The 24,972-nt window shown below is 57.6% G+C and overlaps 1 protein-coding gene across 1 annotated transcript; it reads right to left on the minus strand.

Annotated features, from left to right (window-relative positions):
* Positions 1-10,771: 10,771 nt before the first annotated feature.
* Positions 10,772-24,573, minus strand: SLC38A3 (solute carrier family 38 member 3). The gene is made up of 16 exons (XM_065886418.1): positions 24,517-24,573; positions 17,038-17,192; positions 16,866-16,947; positions 16,577-16,692; positions 15,930-16,003; positions 15,755-15,847; positions 15,594-15,675; positions 14,417-14,499; positions 14,276-14,334; positions 13,942-14,106; positions 13,781-13,860; positions 13,408-13,508; positions 13,055-13,179; positions 12,814-12,958; positions 11,770-11,873; positions 10,772-11,681 (listed from the first exon to the last, which is right to left on the minus strand). Exons 2-16 carry the CDS (start codon positions 17,136-17,138, stop codon positions 11,577-11,579), a joined length of 1,515 nt encoding a protein of 504 aa, XP_065742490.1. The 5' UTR covers positions 17,139-17,192; positions 24,517-24,573; the 3' UTR covers positions 10,772-11,576.
* Between the last annotated feature and the right edge of the window lie 399 nt (positions 24,574-24,972).

Here is a 24,972-nt window from a genome sequence, read left to right on the forward strand (position 1 = left end):
TCTCTGTTTGCTCCTCCAGTCACACACCTCCCACTCCAGGGGCTCAGAGCCCCACAGGCCCAACTTCTCCCCCAATCACCAGCCCCATGTCCACCGCTGCTCTGAAACCCAGACACTTCGGGTACCCCCAATAACCCCTGTTCCTAGGCTTTCCACTTTGTGACCTTCCACCAGCCAGAGCCATGACCCTGGCTCCCCACCCCTACATCCTGTCAGTTTCTTCCCCTCCTTAACTCCCCCTCAAATACATCCCCATTCTCTGTCCCCACTGTCCCTTATTCTAGGCCTCCAGCTTCCTCCCTGGCTCTCCTGTTTCTCTACAATCCATCCTCTATGTGGCAGTCAAGGGGATCCTGTTGAAAGAAACCATATCACTCTCTTGCACACAAACCTTCTGTGGCTCCCCAGTACCCTGAGGATAAAGCCCACACACACGGCTTTGGACTGTGCAGGGGCAGAGGTGGCACAGTGGTGATTGACAGCAGGGACTCTGAGGAGCACTCCACAAACTTGCCGGCTGCGTATTACTTTGGACAAGTACCAGAAACGCCTTGTGCCTCAGTTTTTTGTTGTCTTTTTTTAATTTTTTTTTTTTTTTTTTTGGCTGCACCGGGTCTTAGTTGCAGCACGCAGGATCCAGTTCCCTGACCAGGGATCGAACACGGGCCCCCTGCATTGGGAGCTTGGAGTCTTTTTTAAAATAAATTTATTATTTATTTGTTTGTTTTATTGTTGGCTGTGTTGGGTCTTTGTTGCTGCGCGCGGGGCTTTCTCTAGTTGCAGCCAGCTGGGGCTACTCTTCGTTGCGGTGCGCAGGCTTCTCATTGTCATGGCTTCTCTTGTTGCAGAGCACAGGCTCTAGGCGCGTGGGCTTCAGTAGTTGTGGCGCACGGGCTTAGTTGCTCCGAGGCATGTGGGATCTTCCCAGACCAGGGATCGAACCTGTGTCCCCTGCATTGGCAGGTGGATTCTTAATCACTGAGCCACCAGGGAAGCCCGGGAGCTCTGAGTCTTAACCACTGGACCACCAGGAAATTCCCATGTCTCAGTTTTTTTTATCAGTAAAATGGACCTAACAGTAATAGCTACCCACTACACTGGCTGAGGTCACGGATAAGGGAGGAAATGTAGCTAAATGTTCAGAATGTGCATGGCACACAAAACGCCCTCAGTAGGGGTGAGTTGTTATAACAGTAATTTCTTTCTGCCAGGCCCCTTAGGGGCTGTCCCCAGCCAAGGCCCACCTCATCTCCCTCCATTTGCAACACACCAGCACTCCAGCCATCTGACTTGCCTTGCTCTCCCCATTCTCTTGCACATCCCCCATTCCCTTCCCCCACTTCCCTCCTCCCAATCTTTCATTCCCTGGCTGTGAGCTGGGCATCTCTGACTCCCATTGTCCTGGGGCTTCCCCTCCCCAGCCAGATGCCACTATCCCAGTGGTGAGTCTCTGCCACCCACCCAGATCTCTGATTCCAGACCCCTTACAGCATAGCCCTTGAGGGTGGCAGGTAAATATTTGTCAAATGAAATGAATGAATCACACAAAGTTTAACCCACCCTTCCAGGGGTTCCCCCTGGAGCGGGGAGAGGTGAAAACACTAATCCTGCCATCACTATAAAAATATTCACCATAGTTGTTTGTGCAGAGAGGGTAGAAACTCATGGTGCCTGGGAAGGTCAGGGAGCCTTCTTGGTGGAGGTGGCGTGGGGAGTATTAGAGGGAGAGGATCACTGAGGGAAGTGGGAACAGGGACTGGGAGGGTGGGTTTGGGAACGGGCTAGGGAGAAAATCAACAGTCAGAGCTAGAGAAACACCTGGCTTTGAAGCTGAGGCCACTGAGACCCAGAATGGGTCAGGACGCAACCACAGTCATCCAGCGAGGGACATCACAGGCACGCTGCTTCCTTTACACTTGGGAACCCAGGAGCCCTTTCATCCTTTCAAGAGACATTGTTCTGGGGGCGGAGGATGGTTGCCCAGCCAGGGCTTCATGGGCACCAGAGGAGGCATGACTTGTGTCTGTGCATGCTGGTCCAGCAGCACCTGAACTAGACCGTAAAGGACAGTAAAATGACATTCAGCAGAACTAAGGATGGCATCCCAGCTGGAATGGAGAAGTGGCAGCTACTGGCTCACCTGGACAGCTAGGATAACTTCGAGGCTCACCGCAGGCCACAGAGCAGGTCCAGCTTGTCCTGAGCTCCTGTAGTGCACCAGGCTGAACAGGGTGAGGAACAGAGACCCCCTCAGTGGGCTGCGACACCCCGGCCCACAGACTCCAGGAAGGGGAAGCTGCCAGAACTTCCCCAAAGGCAGTTTCGGGGTGGGTGTGTTTGCCCCCACCAGAGTCCAAGAACAGGCAGGACCCCACAGGGATGCCAAGTCCAGGATCCTGGCCACTCCATCTCCATGGCTCTCAGATGGCAGGGAGTCCCCAGCTAGGCCCTGTACCACCAAATCACAGCTTTGCAGATAGGGCCTCAGCAACTTTTGTTTGTAGATCTCAGTGGTCAGAGCTGGCTCCCTCCCTGCAACCCTGAGCCAGGCTCCACCTCCTAGTACATCCCCTGCACTTCCCCTTTCCTGCTTCTGAGCCCAGCAGCACTTCTGAGATTGGAGTCAGCCACCTTGCCCTCTCTGCCCCTTCCTTCCAAACTGCAATTCCCAGGCTTCTCTTACCCCCAGGGAAACAGTCCCAAGCCTGGCAGGCCTTGGGGTCCAGGGTCCCCTTTCACAGTCATCCACCTCCTTCAATTGGCTTTGGCCTGGAGAACTCAGGGCCCAGCACTCCATGCTCAAGTTTCTGGGGGCTAGGGGATTCCACCTGACACGGGCAGGGGGCTCTGAGAGGAGTCCTTTGTTCAACTACTGTTTGCTGTGAAACTACTGTGTGCCATTGTGCCGAGAACCTTAGGGTGAGGAAGGGAGCTGGGACCCTGCCCTTCAGGAGCACACCAAACACGTAAACAGGGAAATGAACTCCACTGTTTTGGAATAACTCAACAGGGTGACACGAGAGCCACTGGGAGGTGTATTTAGGAGGAACAGTCCAGGGGCTTCCCTGGTGGTGCAGTGGTTAAGAATCCGCCTGCCAACGCAGGGAACATGGGTTCGAGCCCTGGTCCGGGAAGATCCCACATGCCGTGGAGCAACTACACCCATGCGCCACAACTACTGAGCCTGTGCTCTAGAGCCCGCGAGCCATGGCTACTGAGCCCGTGCACCTAGAGCCCGTGCTCTGCAACAAGAGAAGCCACTGCAATGGGAAGCTCATGCACCGCAACAAAGAGTAGCCCCGGCTCACCGCAACTAGAGAAAGTCCGCGCGCAGCAACGAGGACCGAACGCAGCCAAAAATAAATAATTTTTTTTTTTAAAGGGGGGCTTCCCTGGTGGCGCAGTGGTTGAGAGTCCGCCTGCTGATGCAGGGGACACGGGTTCGTGCCCTGGTCTGGGAAGATCCCACATGCCGCGGAGCGGCTAGGCCCGTGAGCCATGGACGCTGAGCCTGCGCGTCCGGAGCCTGTGCTCCGCAACGGGAGAGGCCACAACGGTGAGATGCCCACGTAACGCAAAAAAAAAAAAAGGAGGAACAGTCCAAGGAGGGGAACTCTGAATGATGAGAAGGGACCAACCATGTGACAAGCCAAGAGAAGAGAGCGATAGGCAGAGGCGACAGCAAGTGCAAAGACCTTGGGGCGGGAAGGGCCTGAGTGTTCCTGGAACAGAAAGGCCAGCCTGGCCAGAACACCCAGAGCAAGAGGGACTGTGGTGTGAGGGAGGCCAGCCACGAGGCATCAGTGAGGCACAGGGAAGGCAGGGGGCTCCCAAGTGCCCAAGAGATGCTGAGGTAGGAGTTCATATGAGCCTGCAGTGGACAATAGCATCTCCAAGCCAGTGACCCATGTCTGGCCCTGAAAATCCAACTGATCCTGGCACTCAGGGTGCTGCTGATATGACTGTGGGAGAACTGCCCAGTGACTTAGCAGGGGACCCAGGGAGCCTTCAAGGCTTTGGGTCCATGACTGAGCTGAGCCCACCTCCATGTCCTTGAAAAGCTCTTGTCCAACTTGCCACTGTGTCTGTTACCTATGCAGCCTCTAAAGGCCCCCTCCCCTGGGTAACCCAGTGTCCTTACAGGGCCTGGGAAATGATAATCAGCCCTACCCCGGGAGCCACTCCTCTGCTCACCTTATTGCCTAGCCTTCCCTGCCATGCTGTCCAAAGGCTGGGGCTGGTAGCTTCTGCAACTCGTTGGGGCCTTCATTAGCACAGCTTCCTGGAATTTAATTTAATGAAGGAGCAAAAACAGCCCTAATGAAGGTAATCCAACAGCAAGCGGCCCATGAGATGCCTCCAATTCCCAGCCACCAGGGCTCAGGAGCTTCCTGTAGATGGTGACCAGGAGCAGAGGGGGAAGAGAAAGGGGACCTGTTCTGGGAGAGATGCTGGTCACTGAGCCCTGGAAGCATGGAACATTGCTCTGCAGTACTGCAGGGAACAAATGCTGCCACTGAAGCCAACTAGACAGAGTTAGAGGAATAAGCCTGGTTGGGGATGGCTTCAGGCTGCTGGAGAAAAGCTTTTGAAACGCCCTGGGCCAGCACCGTCTGTCACAGCACAGGCCCAGCTGTGGGCCAGCACCAGTGGGTAGTCAGGAGGGGCCAGATCATCAGGGCCAAGGGCAGGGAAGAGTTTAAATTTTATTCCAAATGTGATGGAAACAATTGGAGGGTTTGGGGGAATTCCCTGGCAGTCCGGTGGTTAGGACTTGGAACTTTCACTGCTGGGGCCCAGGTTCAATCCCTGGTCAGGGAACTAAGATTCCACAAGCTGTGCAGCCTAAAAAAAATAAATAAATAAATAAAAATTTAAAAATTGGAGGGTTTTTAAGGGCAGGTGACATGATCTACTATTTTAAAGTTCCCTCTGACTGCTATGGAGAGCGTGGCCCCTGTGGACAAGAGAAAAGGCAGGGAAGGAGGCACGGGGTGACCACCATGTGGTGCAGGAGATGAGGGTGATGGAGTGACACCTGTGGGGACAGGGCTGTCCCACATCCTCTAGGAGAGGCTAGCTGGAGACATGTGGGAGGCAGGGCATAAATAACTGGACTGAGCTAGTTTCCTTCCAGCAGGTTTGGGCTGACTAGTCCCCTTTCAGCCTTCTCCACAGGCCTGGCCTCTTCTCCCAATAGACATGGCTCAAACATTTAAAGAAAATCTGTTTAAAGGGTTCCCCAGGCCCCTATAGTCGTTTCCCCAGCTCTGTGCACCTCTCTACTCCGCTGCTGGAGTTCCCTTCCCATTTCTCCATCGCTGGGAAGCCTTCCTTGCCCTGCACCCAGGTCTCGGGCACCGCCAAGCTTCCCAGGAGCTCCAGGACTGTATTTCACAAGGGAAAATGCCGGAGGCTCAGATGTGGGGTGAGCCTCAAAGACCAGAGCCTGTCCCTCAGCTTTCGGCCTCCTGCCACCCTGTTCCCACCCCTGCCCTAGTACCCCTTAACACTGCCTGCCCTCGGCCCACCGCAGCCCCCTCGCACCCCGCCCCCCCCTCCCTATCCGTGACCTCCCTCCGCAACTTTACCTCCCCCACCTCCGGGCCATCCAGGTTGCTGGATGAAACCGGAAGCGGCATCTGAGTGCGCCGCCCCGCCTCTTCCGGGGCTTCTGTAGGCGGGAGTGCGGGGTTTGGGTGGTGCTAGAGGCAGGGCACGGCTTCGCGGGGCAGCGGCGCCTCCTAGCGGGTCTTTGGCGCAACGCCGGAGCCGAGGCGGACCTAGCGCCCGCACCTCCCCGCAGTCCTCTCCTCTCCTCCCGACTGCCGCTCGCCATTACCCCCACCAGGCCTGCCTTCCCGTTTCGTTCTGCCTCCAGCCCTGGCCCCCGCCTCCGCCGATCTGCCCACTCGGTGGCCAGAGAGGCCCTCCCTCCATAGGGTAGTAACCGTTCGGTGTCCTCTGGCTCAGAGCCGTCCGTGGCGCCCCATGGCCCTTGCCCTGCTCTGACCCCATCCCTCCTGGCCTTCCTCCAGCCTTAGCCGCCCTCTCGGCCCATCCTCAGAACGTGCCATGACACATGCCTTCCTGCTTCTTCTGGTCCTGGCATCTTCGCCGCCTCCGTTCCAGGATGTTTTCTAGCCTCCACCCCGCAAATTCACAGCGGAGATTAAACACTGATTTGGTTGACTATCCCGGTGGGCACTTCCCCTGCTTCCTGAAGCTGGGGTGGCTCAGTGCCCATAGCCTGCGCTGAGCCTGGGGCCGCGTGCCGGTGCGATGTGGGGGCTCCGGGTGCCTTGCTGAGCTTGACCCCAGAGTAGATGTGGGCAGCATAAGGAGAGGAGCTGGGCGATGCTTGGTGGGGCTCCCAGAACGCTTGGTAAAGGGTGGGGCTGGGACTCGGCCCCTTCCTCCGCACCAGGAAGCCCTCCAAGGTCAGGCAGCTCATGGGGGGCCCAGGCCTGGCTCCCTGAGGGCCCGGCCAAGTGTGGGACTGGCAGTTCCTCACCATCCCGCCCCGCCCCGCCCGGAGCCTTCTGCCTGCCCTCTTCCCATGCGCCAGCCAGGACGCCTTCCTGGACAGCCTTGGAGCCTCAGGGCCCCGCTTCACAGCCATAGCTGACCATCCCCACCACCAAGTCCTGTAACGTGTTGGGTGGGTCACTGCGCCGCCCAGACTCTGGCCGTTGACCGCCAGGGGGCAGCAGAGGCTGCCTTCTATGGATCTTCTGGGGCGGGGGTGGGGGTGGGGTGTGCGGGTTAAGTCTAATCCTGTCCAGGTCCCGCTGTGCGTGGCAGGGCAGGTTTGCAGCCTTGTATGGTTTTGAAAGCAGTTTTGTTCTTTCCGATTTTTCCCAGGGCTACTTTTTCTTCCTAAGTAGCTTGCAGTCTATTATTACTGTTCCACGTCATTTGAAAGTTAGTTGCTGGATGACTTTAAACTGAGGTCAAGGCAGAGATCTGGAAGAGTCTTCTGGGTCCCTGCATATGCTCTTTGATGTCCCTGGCTTCATCGTGGACCCATGATGTTCCTAGCTACCAGCAGTTGGCCTGGCCAGGCCAGGCTGTGGCCACCCTGCGTGTTCCCTGATGCGACTGCCCAACCTCCGTGTACTGTCTTCCAGCTCAGTACTTCCAGGGCTCTGGCCCAGAAGTCCTTCACCTGCCTCCAGCCCACCACGCTGCCAGCTTCTTCGAATCTCTTACCCTCAATAGCTGCTTCTTCCCAGTCTTCCATAAACGCCTCTGTTGGCCCTGCTCCTCTCACTTCACACAAATTGTCTACACTTTATCTTTTCTTTTCTACCTCTCTTTCCTCTACCCTCTCCAGGCAGGCTTGCCCCTCCCTCCACAAAAAAAGCCCTAGTCAGGGTCCTTAGTGACCTACACGTTGCTGGACCCAGTGGTCTGTGCTCCACCCTCACCTGCTTGAGCAGCTGATGCTTGTCTGGTTCCCAGGAGCCCACATTCTCCTGGGTTTCCTCCCACCTCCTGGCTGCTCCCTCCAGCTTTTTTGCTGGTTCCACCTCATCTCTCCTACCTCCTAACAGAGGAATGTTCCAGGGCTCAGTCCCTACTGCTGCCCTCCTCCTTCCAAACCCATCTGCCCCCATCACATCCAGGAGCCTGGCTTTAAGTACCAATCCACACTCTTTATCTCCCAGATCCAAAGCTCCAGCACTGGTCACTCTACTGAACTTGAGTCACACACCTAGCAGCAAACATGGCATTTCCACTTTGATGTCCAGTCAGTGTTTTAAACTTTTCATGGGCAAAATTGATCTCCCTCCCAAGCCTACTCCTCCCCCCGCCTCCCTCAGCAGATACAGTGGCAAGTTGGAGTCACTCTGTACTTGTCTCTGCCCTTCCCCTCATACGTACCCAAGCCATCAGGGAATCCTTCAGGATATGCCCAACGTCTCATCCCAACTCTGCCACTACCTGGGCTGAGACACCTGATATGTTTGTCTGGAACAACTGTAGTAGCCCTTGTGTCAGTGTCACCCTTGGCTCCCCATCTCCCACCCCAGAGTCTAGTCTCAATGCAGCAGCCAGAATAATCCATTTAAAACCTAGAGTTGCTACTGAGTCAGATCCTGCCCCCTCCTCTGTTCAGGACCTGGCATTGGCTCTTGCCTTTTCCATAGAAAAATCCAAAGTCCTATGGTGGCTGGCATGGTCCCACAACATCCCCTCATTAGCCCCCAATCGCCCCTTCTACCCTCTCCCACCTCTCTCAGCATCAGCCTCGATGGCTTCCTGGCTGCTCCTCTCCCAAGCCGGCACATTCTGCCTCAGGGCTTTGCACTGGCTGATCCCTTTGGCTGGAATGTTCCCTGCAGACATCTGCATGGCTTTCTCCCTCTCCAAGTTCTGATCAAACATCCCTTCCTCAGTGAGGCCCACCCTGACCCACCTCCCAACCCTTGTTCTTTTTTAATTTTATTTGGCTGCACCACGTGGCATGTGGGATCTTAGTTCCCCGACCGGGGATCAAACTCGTGTCCCCTGCATTGGGAGCGCGGAGTCTTAACCACTGGACCGCCAGGGAAGCCAGCCCCTAACCCTTATTCTTCATTGTCCTTTACTCCTTATACTACTGATCATCTGCTAACAAACGATATAACTTACTGATTATGTCTCATGTTTCTGGTCTGAATCCAATCCCCCACCTATAAGTCCAAGGAAGGCAGAGCTCTTCACTTTGTTCATTGCTGTACATACAGGTGCTAGAAGAGCACCTGGCACATAGGAAATCTTAATAAATACTTGTCAAATGAGTGAACAATGAATTCCTTTTCAGTTGATAGGCGAATGTGTGCATGTGCACACAGGTGAGAAGGGTGCAGGCAGGGGCAGCTGCTGGTCAGGGAGACCAAGGCCTATGCTTTGGCCCTTTTTCCTGGTCTGTATTATCTTATTTTTCTGTTACAAGCAGTCATAAGAAAAGAAATATTGACGACCTCTGTGCTGCTCTAATTTTGGGGTTTTTTTTTTTTGGCTGCACCACACGGCTTGTGGGATCTTAGTTCCCCGACCAGGAATTGAACCCGGGCCCTCAACAGTGAGAGCACAGAGTCCTAACAACTGGACCGCCAGGGAATTCCTGCTCTAATTTGTTAACATTTCAGATTTAAAAATTTTTTTTCAGAGCAAATTTTAAAAAGCAAACCAGAAGAAAAAAGACCTGGGAAATTCTTCAAAACATACAAAAATGCTTAGTGATGACCAAGGGCCTGCAGACGCATCCTCGTGGAGGCGGAATGGCTGGAACTTGACAGTCAGAGATACTAATTTTCAAACAGTCTTGTGGACACTTGACTTTTCGATATAGTGTAGTGGCCACATTGCCTGCCCCCTTGCCCCTGGAGCCTGCTGCCCAGCAATCAGTCTGGAGGAGAACTTGCTTGGAGGTGGCCTCCAGGGGCCAGGGTCCTTCCTCCACCCCAGCTGTGTATATGTGGGTGAGTGTGTAAGTGTGTGGCAGCGGGGAGGGGTAGGTGGAGCGACTTTCAGCTCATCCCCCTGGTCTGAGAGGCCTGAAGCTAGGCTTGGGGTCTTAAGAGATTCCAGGCAGTCCTGCTGCTGCTCTGACCTGCAGCCTTCTTTGGATGGAGGGAGGTTGAGAAAAGATCCCCGGGGTCTGTCAGCAGGATGGACCCTGCCCTTTATTGCCTCCTGCTCCACAGGAGCCAAGGGTCTCAGGCAGGGCCATGGCCCCACCTGACCAGGAAGACGCCAGAGACCTCCAGAGGGCAGCCTTGCATGCCAGGGGCACTCTGGGCTGCGGCCACCTCTAGGCCAGTGTCCAGCTCTTTTCTGGGGCCACAGGGCTCCTGAGTGAGTCCCCAGGCTGGAGTCAGGCGCCTGGGGCTGTTGAGAACCAGACTCAGGAAGCCCCCCTCTGATCAGCTGGCACTGCCATGGGCCTAGCAGCCACCAGCTTGAGGAAGTTCTTTCTTCAGGGGTTTCTCAAGCCGGCAGCTGCCTTGCCAGTTCAAACTGGATTTTTCCTGCTGCCCTTTCCCTGGCCGCCTAGCCGGGTGCAGGGTCTCTCCTAATGAGGGTTTGATGCCAAGGCCTGGGCAGCTCTGTCCTGCTGGGTCCCAGCTGATTCAGGCCTGCCTCAGGCAATGGGCAGCTTCCCAGACCCACCCGGGCCAGGCCACCTGGGGCTGCCCTGCATCCTTGTGGCTCTTGCCCTGCCTTGGACTCCCCCACTCAAAACTCAGGCCTCACATACAGGCAATCACTAACCCACCTTTATTCGTAGTAGGTTTCACTATTAATAAAAGATTAGCCTGACAGGGCACAGGACCCCTGGACTTTTGTCCCCAGATTTAAGGCATTGGCAGAGGGTTGACATGGCAGCTAGGGAGGGCAGGGGGCCCTTCTGCAGGGCTTCTGCAGGGCTCAGCTGCCCCCAGCTCAGACCCTCCCTGGAAGCTGCTGGGGATGCACCTCACGTTGCCTCCTTCCGGAGGCCTCTCTCTGTCCCATTTCCTGGGGCCTCATTAATTCCTCCCCACCTCACCCCGTGAGAAAGCAGGTCTGTGCTGAGCCTGGCCCAGGCCCAGAGCTGGGTCTCAGCACACCACTGGCTGGTTTGGGAGGCAGGGTCAGGGTGGAGTTGGGGACTCACCCTGTCCCCACCCTTATCCCAGGGAAAAAGGCAGGGCAGGCCTCCATCACCATCCATGTCCCGGCTCCCACACCACTTTCCAGGAACCCAGGGACCATGGAGATCAAGAATATAAAGCACAGCTGGTCTTATGTATAATATTTATAAAAGGGGGCTGCCAGCCTCTCCATCCCTGCCTCAGATTGGCCCCTGGGGTCTCTGGCTCCCAGGGGCAGACACGTTCTGGGCCTCAGCTTCTTTCTTCTCCCAGCAGTGGAATGTGAGCTATGGCCTGGGCTTGGGGTGGGGGGAGTCCCAGCCTCCCCAGGACTGGTGAAAGACCAGGAAAGTGGTCCCTTGGGGTGTCCACACCAGCCTCACCCTCAAGCATAGGGTGAGGGGGTTCTGCTCCCGGTGGAGGGGATGGGAAAGAGGACCAGATTATCCAAGGGCCTGAGCCCACGAAAGGGGCCTAGGTGACAGAAGGAGGAAAGGCAAGCAGGCTGAGGGAGATGAAGCCCCAGGGTGCAGACCATGACCCAGGAGCAAGGTGGCGGGATGACTGCAGGCCTAATTCAGCTCTTTGTGCCCCTACAGGCTATGTGACCTTAGGGGGCAGCTGCTGGGCCTCAGTCTATGCACCTGTGCAAAGAGAATAAGGGGCTTGGGTGGGACCTGAGGCAGCAGGAAGGGAGCAGGGGTACAGCCCCACCTTGCTCCCAGTTCAGGAAGCTCCTGTAGGCCAGGAGCTCAGCAGGGTAGTGGCCCGAGGGCCTTGGTCCTGGCTCTAACAAAAACTTCGACAGAGAGGACATGGGGCAGGGCCAAATGCCATAGTGTTCACCACGTCTTTCTCTTCCCCCTCCAACTGGCCACTGGATGGGAGCAGGGGCTGAAGAGTCTGGGCAAGGGTAGGAGGACAAGTAGACAGAACAGGATGGGGGTCATCCTAGTGGCTTCCTCCATGCCGACTGGTCCCCGAGATCCAGTCAATAATGATGAAGCTCAAGCTCATGGTCATCAGCAAGAGGCCAAGGGCAGCAAAACAAAGGGCCTGTGGGGTCAGAAGTCAGGGTCAGGTCTGAGGTCAGGGCAGCCCCCTCATCCCCACACTAGCACACCAACCCCCAGGCCCTTCGCACCAGGATTTTGGGGGTAGATCTTGCAGGTTCCTTCTCTGTGGGCATGATGCGAAAGTAGAAGATGGCAGGGAAGATGAAGATGAGGCATGGGGCAGATGTGGCACCTGCAAAGAATAAGGCATGGCCACCACTGGCTCACGTCCACCTATTGGCTAAGGTTCAGGGTGGACCCTTTAATGAGATCAAACATTCCTTGATGAGGGAGTCTCGTCTCGAGACTCCACTGGAGAGCTCTGTCTGATTCTGGAGAGCCCATCAGCCCCTCCCCTTGTTCTCTGTCTACCAGGATAGAAGGCTAGTGCCTTTGGTGTCAGAAAACTCTGTCAGTGAATGAAGCTGGCAAAGAGAAAAGGTAGACCAAGAGACAGAGATGAAGTTTGAGGATATTGGGCCCCTGGGTATAGCTATTCCTGAAGGCTTTTCCATTAATTGAGCCAATACGTTACTTTCTGTATAATTCATTTTGAGTCGGCTTTCAGACATACAGAACCAAGAGTCCTGTCAGTGATATCAATGATACTCAGCCCCCAGGTCTGTGTGTTGGTCCTTGCAGAGCTGGGTTGCGGAGTCAGTCTCCTGAGTTGGGTCACCCCAAAGATGGCTCAGAATTGTTTGATCTTCCCACTCAGAGCCCCAACTGGGACAGTTGGACAGAACCCTAAACCTATAATCCCATGATCCTGGGGCCCAGTCAAGGCTCTCCACTTAACAGCTATATGGCTCTCCCTTAATCGCTCTAAACTTCCTCATATGTGAGGTGGGGACAAGAACCAATGAGATCCTCAGTGAAGGCCCCTGGACCCTTGGGCTCCATTCCATCCTCCAGCACCCCCAGCAAGGGTAACTGACTCGGTGGCTCTGAGCCCTCAAAATGGATTAGGAGAGCCTTAAGAACAAATCTCAGATGGGAGGCCAAGCTGTGCACATGGCCAGCAGCCATCACTTAAACGTAGGGGACGAGCTTAGGAATCTGCCAGCGTCTGCAGAAGGGAAGTTCTCTGGGGCAGTGCCCTGCCTCCATTCACAGCAGGGCCAGACCCTTACCGATGACCCCGAAGATGCCCAGGATGTTGGGGGCAAAGATGACCAGCAGGTTGATACAAGTGAGCAGGCCAACAGCAATGAGCACATGCCGCAACCAGCTGAACTCGCAGTCCTGAAACAGCATCTGCTGGAGGGCGCGGCGCACCTGGGAAGCAGGGTGGGGAGAGTCGTCAATCTGTCAGCCCCATCAGTCCCACCCCGCCAGTGGTCTGGCCACCTGGCCACTTGCACATTGGCTCACCGGAAACAGAACAATTGGCACTGTGAGTGTGACTGCCGTCAGCACGGCCACGCGCACACACAGGATCAGCACATCAAACGGGTCCACCTTGTTGTAGGTGTGCAGCAGCTCCGACTCCACGCTGTCTGTGGCAGGCAGGGAGGGTGGTCAGCAGGAGGTCCAGGGATGGGGTTGGGCTCTGAGCCTGGGTTGACCCTGACACTGAGGAGTGGCAACACACCTCCACAGCTGCAGGGCACAGTTAGGCATCACAGACCTAATGAACGCTTATAGTATGCAGGGTGCCATGGCCACTGGCCAGCCCCTTGCCCCCCAGCCTGGCCTCTGCCTCTGCCCCCACGGTCCAGCCATACCGTAGAAGGTGAGGTAGCCGAAGAGGGCGGCCAGGAAGTACATGACATACATGACGGCGATGGACAGGTTGGAGATGTGCTGCATCTTCCTCTTGGAGGGGCTATGGGGCAGCAGGGGAGGGGATTGGTGCCAAGCTGGGCCACATTGGGAAACCCCCATGTGTCCTGGGGTCTCTCTCTGGCACCACACCCTCACCATCTGGTAGCTGAGGGAGCCTCCTTCTTGCCCCCGGTCGCCCCTTGTGGCAGCCATGGAGACCTTGGATAAAATGACTTGGCTCCTGTCACTCTTTCCTCCCTTTAGGACCATATCCATTCTCCCCTGACCAACTCAAGGCAGCCCCCTCCCCCTCTCCCAGCCACGGATACCTACTCCTTGAGCTCTGTATAGATGGGCAGCACCTCAGGGTGGCAGACAAAGGCGAAAGCCATGATGGGGATCGTGTATGCCGTCTGGCAAAACAGGGATTCTGTGTCAGAACAGCCCCTGACACTCTCACCAGGCCCACTGCCCCCTCCCTGGTCTGTTGCAACCTGTGTGTTGAGGGTGAAGTAGCTCGGGGTGCAGAAGGCTGCGGCCTCCGTCTCAACCTGCAGCCCCGCCTCCTCCTTGATGACCTCCACGAGGCTGAAGTTGCCTGTCACGTTGGCTAAACTGGGGGACAGCGGGCAGGGCACGTGGAACTTTTTGTAGATGACCTAGGTGGGGGCAGGGAAGGATGAGGGTATCAGGGCCAGGCTAGGCTGCCTGTGGAGTCACTGTGAAGCCACATCTAGATCAGGACTGGAGGAGCTGCCTTCTGACCCAGGCTTCCCAGAAAGACCTGCCCCCCTCCCTTGGCCAGCGTGGCGGGGGGGGGTCACTCACTGCAATTAGGAAGAACACCATGCAGCTGAGAGAGAAGCCACTGGAGTAGCCTAGGTAGCCTGTAAAGTTGGGGAGGGGGGTGGTGAGACCAAAGGTCCCCTCCCATGCATCCCTCTAAGGCCCTGGCCCTGCCACACTCACCAAGCTGCCGCATCAGTGCCAGAGGCAGAATGACGATGACAGAGACCAGGATCACCAGGTAGTTTCCATTCATGTACCAGTCCCTGCAGGGACGGGAGTGGGGAGCTGATGTTAGAGTCCACTCAGCCTCGGGTGATGGGGCCGCCTGACCCCCAGCCGGGGTTACCTGTGGTGCCACTGAGTGATCTCTGAAGAATACATGTCCACAGCTCTGAGCCTCCCTTTCCCCATCTGCAAAATGGGCCCACTCCCAACACTCTCCTGGACAAGGTGAGGACTAATACACTCAGCTCCTGCTTGGTAACCATTACAATTACAGTCACTGTGGTTGTTTTTCCTAGGACACACAGGTCTGGGTCCATCCTCCCCATGGAGTGGCCCCAAGGGGCCCGGGGGGGTGGGTGGGATGAAAGGACCTGGGTCTGAGGCATTTTCCGTGGGGGTCTCAGGGACTTGCCAACCACCTGAGCTCCTTGTGGTTCCCCCCAGCATCTGCATCCTGCATCATCCTGCCCCACGCCCTCAATGGACAGTGGACACAGGGAGCTAAAGGGATGAGGAATGAGACCTTCCTTCAAGGGCAAACCCAAAGGCCAACTCCTTGGGAAAGGCCCCCAGGGCCTGGCGGCAGAATCCTGGCTGTTTCCTTCCTCCCAGAGCTACTTGCAGCCATGCAGCCTTTCTGCTTGCCGGGGCTGTATTGTCAAGGGCAGGGCCTGGCTATCTTCTCTGCTCCTACCCACAGAACATGCTTATGCCATGAGAACTGGCTAAACTGATGATAGGCAACTGGGACACCGTAGGCTTAATTTCTTGGTTGGGGCGAGGTGGTGGGGAGGCTAACACCCAAGCCACGGTCAGGAATAGCAGGAGCTTAGCGCTAAGCCTGAGGTTCTCAGGTGCTCTCTGCTCACAGGCTGGGTCCACGGCTAGGCGGGCCGGCTTCCTCAGCCTCAGACTACCCCCTGCCCCACATGGCCCTCCTGGGAGTCTTCCCCAAGGTGCTTCATAAACAAGTGTGCACTGAATGGTAGCTCTGCCAGCAGCTCTCTGCGCCCCACCTCCACCCTGTCTTGTCTCTCCCACTAGCCCAGCCTGGGCTCTGCTAGTGGTGGACATAGAGGGTTAGACTAGGGCCTCCCACCCTCACCCAGCCCCGCCCCACCCTGGGGCTCACGAGGTCCGCTCCTCCAGGTTCAGGAAGGTCTGTATGACAAGGGGCAGCTCGGACTTGATGATGTACAGGTAGCTGGACATGGCTGGGGGGAGAGAGGCAGGTCAGCCAAACCAGCCAGCCTTCAGCCTGTCCACCGTCCATCACCTGCCCATCAGCCTCACCTCCGATGTTCTGCAGCGCAATGGCCAGGGCTGCCGCCAGCTTTCCTGGGGTCCCAAAGGCACGGTAGCCCAGCTGCTCATAGGCACGGATGCCTGTGGGGACAGGGAATCAGGACAGTCAGGAGTGCTCTCCCCAGCCCACCCCTCCCTGCTACAGGCCAGGTTTGGGGCTCACCCACGATCCCTGAGGACTTGAGTAGCAGGTGGATGGAGTAGCTGGAGAGCAAGGCGACGGCTGTCAACAGGAACCTGGGGAAGGTGGACGAAAAGAGGTTGCTGGGGCTCCTCTGGCAGGCAGGGGGCAATGAGCTCCGGGATGCCTGGGTGTGCGGGGTCTGTGACCGAGGTGTCTGGACCCCCAACATGTGTGGATGCAAACTCAGCAGGCCCCAGGGGTGGTGAACATCACCTGGGCTGACCCAGGGTGGCCATGACCCAGAGGGGATCAGATAGGGCACCATCACCCCTTGAGATCTTGGAAGAAACATGTTTTCCATTTAGGCTGCAGGGCAGAGCTCTGAGGTAAGGATACGTGTACCCACAGAAGGCCTGGCCATGGGGTTTATCCATCATGTGTAAATGTAGTAGGACAGACTCAGTCCTGTTAGGCTGGCCCCGTGTTGTCATCTCAGCAGGTTTACTGGGAAATAAGGTATACTTGTCTGGCCACGGCTGTTTTTTTCAGCTGTGGTTTGGGTTGAGTGTAAGTGCCCACCCAGTGCAGCCTGGGTCTTGTGACAGGAAACTGGCAGGTCCTGGGAGGTCAGGATTGGTGGCCTGTTTAGGGCTCCTATCTTTAGAAGGTTTGCTGAGGGCACTCACAGGAAAAGGATGATGCCCGTATTGGCCATGGCGTAGGCGAGCCCCAGGATACCACTGCCCATGATGGCGTTACTGAGGTTGAACACTGACATCCCGAATGATGTCTTCCCCTCGAACTGCAGGCACCAGAGTGAGACGGGAGGGGTGGGATGAGTTAGCAAGTTGTGGAGGGTAAATCAACATTCCCTCGCACCATCCCTTGGCCTCCCATCGCTGCCCCATAGCACCTCATTACTGCCCTCAAGCTCCCAGGGGTGCCCCCGAGCCCCTGACGGCCACCCCTGCTCACATCAGTGAAGTGTGGCTCCTTGCTGGGACTTTTTGGTAGGAAGCCTTCACCCTCAACACAGATCCGTCCAGGGCCCTCGACCCTGCAGGCACAGACCAGCCAGGCAGCTCAGCTCCAGCCCCTTGCCCTGCACCCTGCCCTGCCCTAAGCCATGAATGGGTCCCTCGCTCACCTCTGGTTGCCAGCCGTGGGGGTGGCGACAGGGAGTAGCCCCTCCAAGTGTTTGCCGTTGGGTACCAACTCTACCATCTCCGTCTGCAGAGGTGCCTCCATGGCTCAGGGACCACCACCAGGAACACTGGCTCTCACACTGATGCAGTCAGAAGTCTACAGAGCAGGCAGTCCCTCTGGTTATCCCCGCTCCTTGGGCTCACAGCCCAGACTCCCACAGGAAGTGTGCAGCTGTAGCACACCTCCCAGAAGTTCACTGAGGACATACATGTTCATGCAGCTCTGCCTGCTGCCACCCTGGAACCTGCCATTGAGGGGCAGAGCTCAGATACCTGAGTTCTCCAGGACATTCTGAGGCGACACCTCAGCCAGTACCTAGCACTCCCCTGCCACATATACATACCGACCCAGGCAAGCCCTTGGGGCCTCAGTTTTACCATCTGTGAAGTAAAGCTCAGTTGGATGACCTAAGTTCAGAGCCCAGTGGTGTCAGGACCCCAGGAGGCTGAGTCCCAGGCCACCAGACCCCACTCTGGGGATGGGTCCTGGACTGATTGCCCCTCCCTGATGTTAATACTGGGAGACAGTTTCCTGTGCCCTGTGTGCCAGGGGCCTCCTAGCCAACCTAGAATGGCGCTGCCCGACGGCTGGAGGCCTCGGGAGAGGGCGAGGGCTGTGGGCCCTGTTCCCAGCCACCCGGCGGGCTTTGCTGGCAGCCAGAACAAAGGTCCCTCTGTGGGCTGAGAGCTGGCGCTGGGAACGGCAGGCGCAGAGGCTACCCCCCCGGAGCCAGGAGGCCTAAGGCGGTGCTGGGTGGCTGGACACCTGGACCCTGCCCGCTTGGCTGCAAAGGGCCCTCAGGGGCCTTCCAGGAAATGGGTGCCCTGGGGCCCAGTTCTTTGGGCCACACAGGCCTCACCCTCCGCACAGCTCTGGCCTCAGGGCCATGTTCTCTTGCAAGTCTCTCCTCCCCTGCTGGGGAACACCCCACCCTTAGGTACCCACACTTTGAGGAGACTCCCCACTTCCTGGAGTCCCAGGTCAGGAACTCAGAACCTTGGCCAGCTGTAGATGGGCCTGGACCACTGGATCAGTCTTCCCTTCCCTGCGCTCAGGGCATAGCTCTGCTGGACCCCAAAGGGATCAGCTCCCCTCCTCCCCAGGCCCAACTCTGCCTGCTGCCCAGACAACTCGCTAGCCCCTCTCCCATCACTGGCGCTGGGAGCCACCTAGCCCATGCCCAGAAGGTACCTGGGCATAGTGTCCCCAGGATCTATAAGGACATCCTGAAGGCCAGATAGGCCAGCAGGAGATCTGAGGCCAGAGTGGAGACCAGGGAGGGGGCAGCACTGCCAGGCAGGTCAGCCAGAGGCTAGTCTTGATGTCATGGCAGCCCCTCCACTTGGGAACCCTGAATCCTGCCCCAAATCCCCCATCCCCACTCCAGATCCTGAGGGTCTCAGGTCTGCTCCTGAAGCTGGAGCACCAGGGGTCTCAAACTCAGCATTCAGGGCTAGGGTGGGTAGGAGAGGCTAGGCTCAGGACTCGGGCCTCAGGCCACAGGCCCTGGTGTTCTGGAGGCAGCAGCCACACAGAACTGACCAGAGGACCTCCCTGCAATGGCCCCAGGCAGCCCCAAGCCAGAGTTCAGATCCTAGGTACCTCAGTCCTGAGTACCCCATACCTGGCACCCTTGGACCCCTCAACCTACCTCTCCTTCCTCTGATGCTGGCATCTGAACCCTTCTCTCCTCCAGCCTGTCCACATAGGATCATGACAATTTGAGCATCCCTTCTAACGCCCTCTTCCCCTGGACCAGAGTCCCTAAGGTAAGCCTATCTTCTTCATGCCCCTGCCCTGAGCCTCGCCAACAGCACCCCTCCAAGGATACCAGCACCTGGTCTCCAGAGTCACTCCAGAGTGCCCCCTGGCTCTCAGCTGGGGTTGCCCTTGCCTGGCCTTCTGCCCGGGGCAGGCTTGTACAGGCCCTCCGAGTGTGCTGAGTCAGCAGCCTGGACAAAGCACTCTTCTCTGCCTTAATATTCTTCCCTAGTAGCCAGGCAATGCCTCCAGGGAGACCACAGCCCATGGCATGGTCATGGCCAAAGTGCCTGAGGCCCTGGCTCCAGGCTCCCCATCCCCTCAAGCAGGACCTGGGCCTAGACCTTCAGGTCCTGCCTATTACTCACGACCAGTCACTGATGGGTCTCAGGCTGGCCTGAGATCCCAGAGAGGACATGGAATACCCCTCTTCAAGTGGCTTCCAGTCTGGAAGGGACAAAACCCACATAGACATCCCCCACCCTATGGCTCCTGCAGGGGAACCCCAGCACATAGTGTGGCTTTTAACCAAGCCACATAGTGCTGGGACTCAAAAAAGAAGAGAGAGGGGCATCAAGGAAGGCTTCCTGGAGGAGGAGGTGAGGGAGCCAGTTCTGAAATTCCAGCAGGAGCCCCCAGGATGTGGAAACAAGAAAGAGTATCTCAAGCAGAGTGCACAGCATGGGCAAAGGCCCTGAGGTACGGTATAAGGCAGGCTGTGAGGATAGAATGAAGGTTCCGTGGCTATAGACAAGCCTGAAAGGGCCTTGAAGTCAAGGTCAAGGAATCTGTACTTCAGTTAGGGCAAGGCTAAGGGCTGAGGGGCCAGGGTAGAGATTAGTACTGGCCTGACATGTGGACCTCCAGGCATTTCCTGAGGCTGGGCAGCCCATTTTTGAGAGTTCCTGTCTCTCAGGCCTGCCGCCTGCCAGGCTCCTTTGCATCGGGTATCGGAGTAGACTCAGGGGATAGCCCCTGCCTGAGGAAAGCTGCCAGCAGATTCTGACCAACTGTGGGAAAAGCCCAGAGTGGACACTCTGGATCTGAGGCCTGACCTGGCCCTGCCTCACCATGTGACCATGGACAAAGTATTCCCCACTCAGGACCACAGTGTCTTCCTGTCTTCTGGGGGTTCTGTGAGGTTTGACCAAAGGTGGGGACAGAGTGAGAAGCCTCCCTGAGGACTTCGCCCCCAGAGCAGACCACAGGCTCCCAGAGAGGGATCAGGCTCTTGGGTGGGGAGATCACTGCGACCTTGGGCAGATCATCAGAATGGCATCTGTCATGGGTGTAGCATCGGTTCAGGCAGTAAATCGATGGTCCAGGCCACTGCCCTGGGGCCTGTTTGCTCTGTGGAGAGATAAGGCGGGGGTGCAGAAGCCATGGGGATAGCATAGCAGGTAATGCCTGCCCACGCAAACATCACAGGGTGAGAATTCGTCAGGCACACCTCCTCGACAGGCGTTGAGTTTGGCTAATTAAAGATTTCGAGATCCAGGAATCCAGGCCACCGTGGGGCCACTGCTTGTGTCACCTGCTATGGGAAGCTAACCTCTCTGTCCCCACATCCAGGGCCTTGGAGCCACCAGGGCTCTGAGCCCGGCTTTCCTCCCCAGTGTTCAGGGACGTGAGTGGGTCTGCAGTAGCAGGCTAACTACAGGGACACAGTCACACTGTCCTTCTTCCCTCGGTTCTGTAGCCACATGTGCTGGTGGAGGCACAGACCCCACAGAGCTTGCTGCCATGGCCCCCAGTCTCCTTGTGCCTGGGCAGCCCTCACCTTAGCTCAGATCTCAGGTGAGAGGCGGCTGGCCTGGCTTAAGGGTCCACTGTGGTCATCCCTGGGGGCCCACGGATGAGGGCTGCCCCCAGTTCTAGTTCACCAGTCCTTACTTACCACTCCCCTCATTAGCTGAGAGAAGGTGACCCTCCCTAGAGCCCCTTTGCCCACCCGCTTCTCCAGGTTTCAGAAGGATAACACCCTCCTCGGACAAGCTATCAGTTAACAGGGAAACTGGATTCAACAGACACATCTGGATTGTATGTTCTCAAGGCAAGAGTCACAGAGATTGGTGTGGAGCTGATTGCTGAGGTCAGGGGTCTAGGGACAGGGTGTGTGCGCGGGGTGTTCGGGACGCGGGAGGATACTAAAACAAACCCCTTGCCCCTCCACCAGACCCACAACTCCAGATTTTGACCTCAGCAGATCCAGTCTTCCATCCACTACTCCCCCATTGCCAACAACACCGAGTAAGTGGCTAGTGTGTGGCCAACATATGGCTGGTACTGAGCGGGTAGCATGCAGGAGGGGAAGGCAAATGGTGCAGAGCACTGATGTGTTGGCCACACCAGCCCCTCATCCCCTAGCTCTCTGGTCCAGTGCTTCTGTGTTCCGGGTATCCGGAAGTGTCTAGGAGGATCTGAGGGCCCCAGCTGGGGCCGGAAGATGGACTTTCCTGTGACAGGGTACATTTTCTAAACCTAACAGACGCTTAGCATTGGGCCTATCCCCAGACACCTAGGCCTCCCCTTCTGCCCACCCCTGGACCCTCCTTGCTCAGATTGCCCCCAGTGGAAGCTGCAGTCGGAACCTCTTGCCTCAAGACTGGGCCAGAGCCAGCAGCACCCCCCCCCTCCCCCGCCCACTGCCAGCCTGCTGAGAAGGATGTGCAGCCTGAGGCTCAGCTGAGGCAAAGGACAGGACATCACGTGCCTGTGGCCCCCCCAGGGGCAGGGGAGACCCCGAGCCAGCCAGCCCAAACTCCTCCCTGCTGACTCGGAATCCCCTGGAGGCGGCCAAATATTTGGACAGCCGGACTTCTGGCCCCAAAGAAAGCTGGAGCGGGGGCCTGGGGCAGCTCAGGACTCACTGGAGACCCCAATGGGGGGGCAGAAGGCAAGGTCAGCCCAGAGGAGAGGCGCCATCCAATGTCAGGAAGAAGCAGAGAGAGTCAGAGGGAGGGAAGAGAGAGACAGGGAGAGAAAACACACACACATGATATCTGTGTCCATGCATACTGATCCAGACCAAGAGACAGGCACGGGGAGATAAAGAAATGCAGACGGATCTAGAGGGACACAGATAGAGAAGAATACACAGAGGGATGGGTGGATAGACATTCAGACAGGGAGACAGACAACCAGATAAGTGAGAGACAGATCGACAGAGATGGCCAACCATTTAGAGATAGCCAGATGGAGAAAGAGACAGAGAGACAGCAAGACAAGACAGAGCATCCCAGAAGGTGCAAGAAGTAGAGGGAGCCAGAGGCCCAGGTGAGGGGGCAGCAGGCCCAGTGGGCACTGCAGGGATGCCACAGCATTTCCAGGTTCCTACAAGGGCAGGTTATGCTCCCATTAGCCAGGTGCAGACATCCAGAGGGTGGGGCTGAGCCCACTGGGGCCACAGGCCAGGTCCAGCTGGAAAGCTCAGAGCTCCCTAGTCCAGCACCCACGGCTTGCCTACCCACACAATAGGAAAGGTATACGGAGACGACAGTCAGTTGAAGTGACCCCCATCCTCAGCAGCCATGCACGTGTGTAGACGTGCTGGCTGAGAGGCTGTGTACAGGACGTGGCCCGCAGAGCGGAAATTCATATCCAAGCCACCCCAGGCCGCTGTCCGGAAAGCCCCTCCTGCCCAGCAGCTGGTCCTTCCCTTCGGCCCCCAGAAGCCCTGCCTGGTCCTCTAGAGCGCCCCCACCATGCATCTGTCTTATCCAAAGTCCAGCCCTCCATCCACCAGATTGAGTGTGCACAGGCACACAGTAGGTACTCAGTAAATATTAAATGAATGGAATGGGTTCAAGGTCTTTGGCAAGCCTCCACCCCATTTCACCTGCTCCAAGCGGCGCCTGGCTCCCCAGCCATGTCTGCACTGGAACATCCTCCTGCAGTGCCCCTATCCTATTATGGTATAGACTGCACATCCCACCCCAGTTTTCTGTGCACACAGATGCCAAAACTGTACCTCTCTTGTAGCCAACCACTTCCCCAAAACATTTTCCCCCTCAGACTAAGTGCCTGCACCCTGCCCAGCCCAGACTTTCAGGGTGCACTCAGTTCAGCTCAAAAACCTTCCCTGCCCCCACCCAGAGACCATGAACCACCCAGCTTGTCCTGTTGCACCTCAGTTTCTCCACTTTTCCAGGGCTCTAAGGCTACTTGCTAGGGCAGCAGGCACTAGGACAGGAGCAACCAGCTCTCATGCTCTTGCCACCTGGAGCCTGGATGGGGGGGGTGTTTGTGACATGGGCCCAAAGAACCAGTACAGAACAAAGGGTGGCTTGGGAAGCCACTGAGGACAGTGGCTCTATGGGCCCAGGCAGAACAAAGTTCTGAGATGTACACCCCCACCCTCCCCAGAGACACAGCCCCCAGCCCTCAACCTCAAGGAGTCCGAGATTCTCATTACTGATCCCAGCATTCCAGCCCTCTTAGGGATGTGCCAGGCCTGGCCTCATCCACCCCTGATTTTTCCCACCTTTGGTGCTTCCTGCAGGAAGCCTTCCATGTTTGTGCAGAACCTCCCCCTCTCAAAATGGACCTGTCCTTGGATCTCTCCAGCTTGCTATGCTCCAGACTGAGAACCTCTGAGGCATTTGCTTCCTTTCCAGAAGGAAGTGAGCCCCCATGCCAGACTGTGTACTAAAGAGGAAGGGCCCCTTTCAGGTCCAGCACAGTGGCTGAAGGCAGTCATGGAAGGAAGGACAGGACTGGCAGGCTGAAAGAAGGATGGGCCTGGGTCGAGGTGGCTCCCACGGTGCAAGGACCTTTGACTTAGTCTCCCTCAGACCTGTCCCAAAGCCTACACCTGGGCTCAGGGCTCAGGTCACTGTGGGGGGAAAGGATGGATTCCCACAGGCCCCGCCCCTGGCCTCCCCCTCCCCGGGTGTAAACAAACGCACGCACTCGCTGTGGCCAATCGAAGGGGCCAATCGGGTGGGGGCGGGCTCCTACAAACCTAGTCCCGGTCCTTTCCCTCCGCCCCTGAACGCACTGTCAGCTCTAGGAGCTCAGACCGAGCCCCGCCCTCAATCCAGGGAGCCACGCTCGCCCTGTGCCCGCCGTGCCCGCTGGCCTGGCTGCAAATGGCACGGACTCTGGGACCAACATGTGCCACGCGGCCCCTCAGGCTGCCTGGCCCGATCTGCCCTCAAGCCCCTGCCTAACGCAGCGGGATAAATATACCCTGACGCCCGGCGTGCCAGCGGGCCGATTTGCTTGTCAGGCGCCCGTCGGGGCAGCGCTCCAGGGCCTGCTCCCGGCCCTCTTAGGCCCCCCTCCGGGCCCTCTCGAGCTCGCGCCCTTGGACCGTGCCTCGGGAAACCCATCGCGTGCCACCCTAGCCCCCAACAAGGCGTCCTGTGACCCCAGCCCTGGGTGCCGCCGACCTCCTGCTATCCCGCCCGGCCCTGCGAGAGGCCCCAAGACCACGAGGTGCTCCTCCCAGGACACTAGCTCAAGCTGGGAGCTGGCGGGTCCCCAGACCTGCGCCTGGAGCGCTCGGGGCTTTGGCTCCCCAGAGGCTGGGGCGCCTGCCCGGAGCCAGGGCGGGCGAGGGGACCTGCCCAGAGCCCAGCTCTGGACGCGAAAGCGGACAGTAGGGCTCTGCCCGCTCGGTGCCCCTGGACGGGGGGGTCGGCGCCCCCAGCAGTACCTGCCCTCGCGGGTGAGGACGCGCGATGCTCCGCTCGGGCCGGTGCCGTCCGCTCTGCTCCCGGCTGAGCGCAGCGGCAGGGGATGAAGGGCGCTCGGCCCCGCCCCCGGCCCGCCCCTGGCCCGCCAATCCCCCGCGGCCAGCAGGAGGAGGGGCCGGTCTGCGGAGAGGCGGGGGCCCTCCACTGGCCTGGAGCAAAGGGGCAGCCCGAGCGCTAAGGAACTTTAGGAGAGCAGCTGCTGCGGGAGGGGCTCAGTTGAATCTTGTTGGGGGAATGCTTTAGTCCAAAGCAGATTCTCTCTGAGGTCTCTGAGCGCCCCCTAAGCCCCGAAATGCTCTGCCCTCACTTCCCTCAAGCCAGAAGGGGCTCTTCAGCTAAGAGGAATGGGAACAGGGCCATGCTTAATCTCAGCGAAGGATGCCTTGAATGGGGGACTTTCACATCACTTAGGCACA

This window comes from Phocoena phocoena, chromosome 10, assembly GCF_963924675.1.
Source record: "Phocoena phocoena chromosome 10, mPhoPho1.1, whole genome shotgun sequence".
Taxonomy (NCBI): Eukaryota; Metazoa; Chordata; class Mammalia; order Artiodactyla; family Phocoenidae; genus Phocoena; species Phocoena phocoena.

Bases quoted from the DNA above. Each gene is read 5' to 3' on its own strand.
- SLC38A3 (XM_065886418.1), bottom strand. From the start codon at position 17,138: ATGGAGGCACCTCTGCAGACGGAGATGGTAGAGTTGGTACCCAACGGC. The intron at 12,959-13,054 runs GTGAGCCAATGT...CCTGCTTCCCAG, and splicing joins TGCCAATTGTTCTGTTTCCG to GTGCGCCGCGCCCTCCAGCA. The intron at 11,682-11,769 runs GTGCGAAGGGCC...CTGACCCCACAG, and splicing joins GATCTACCCCCAAAATCCTG to GCCCTTTGTTTTGCTGCCCT.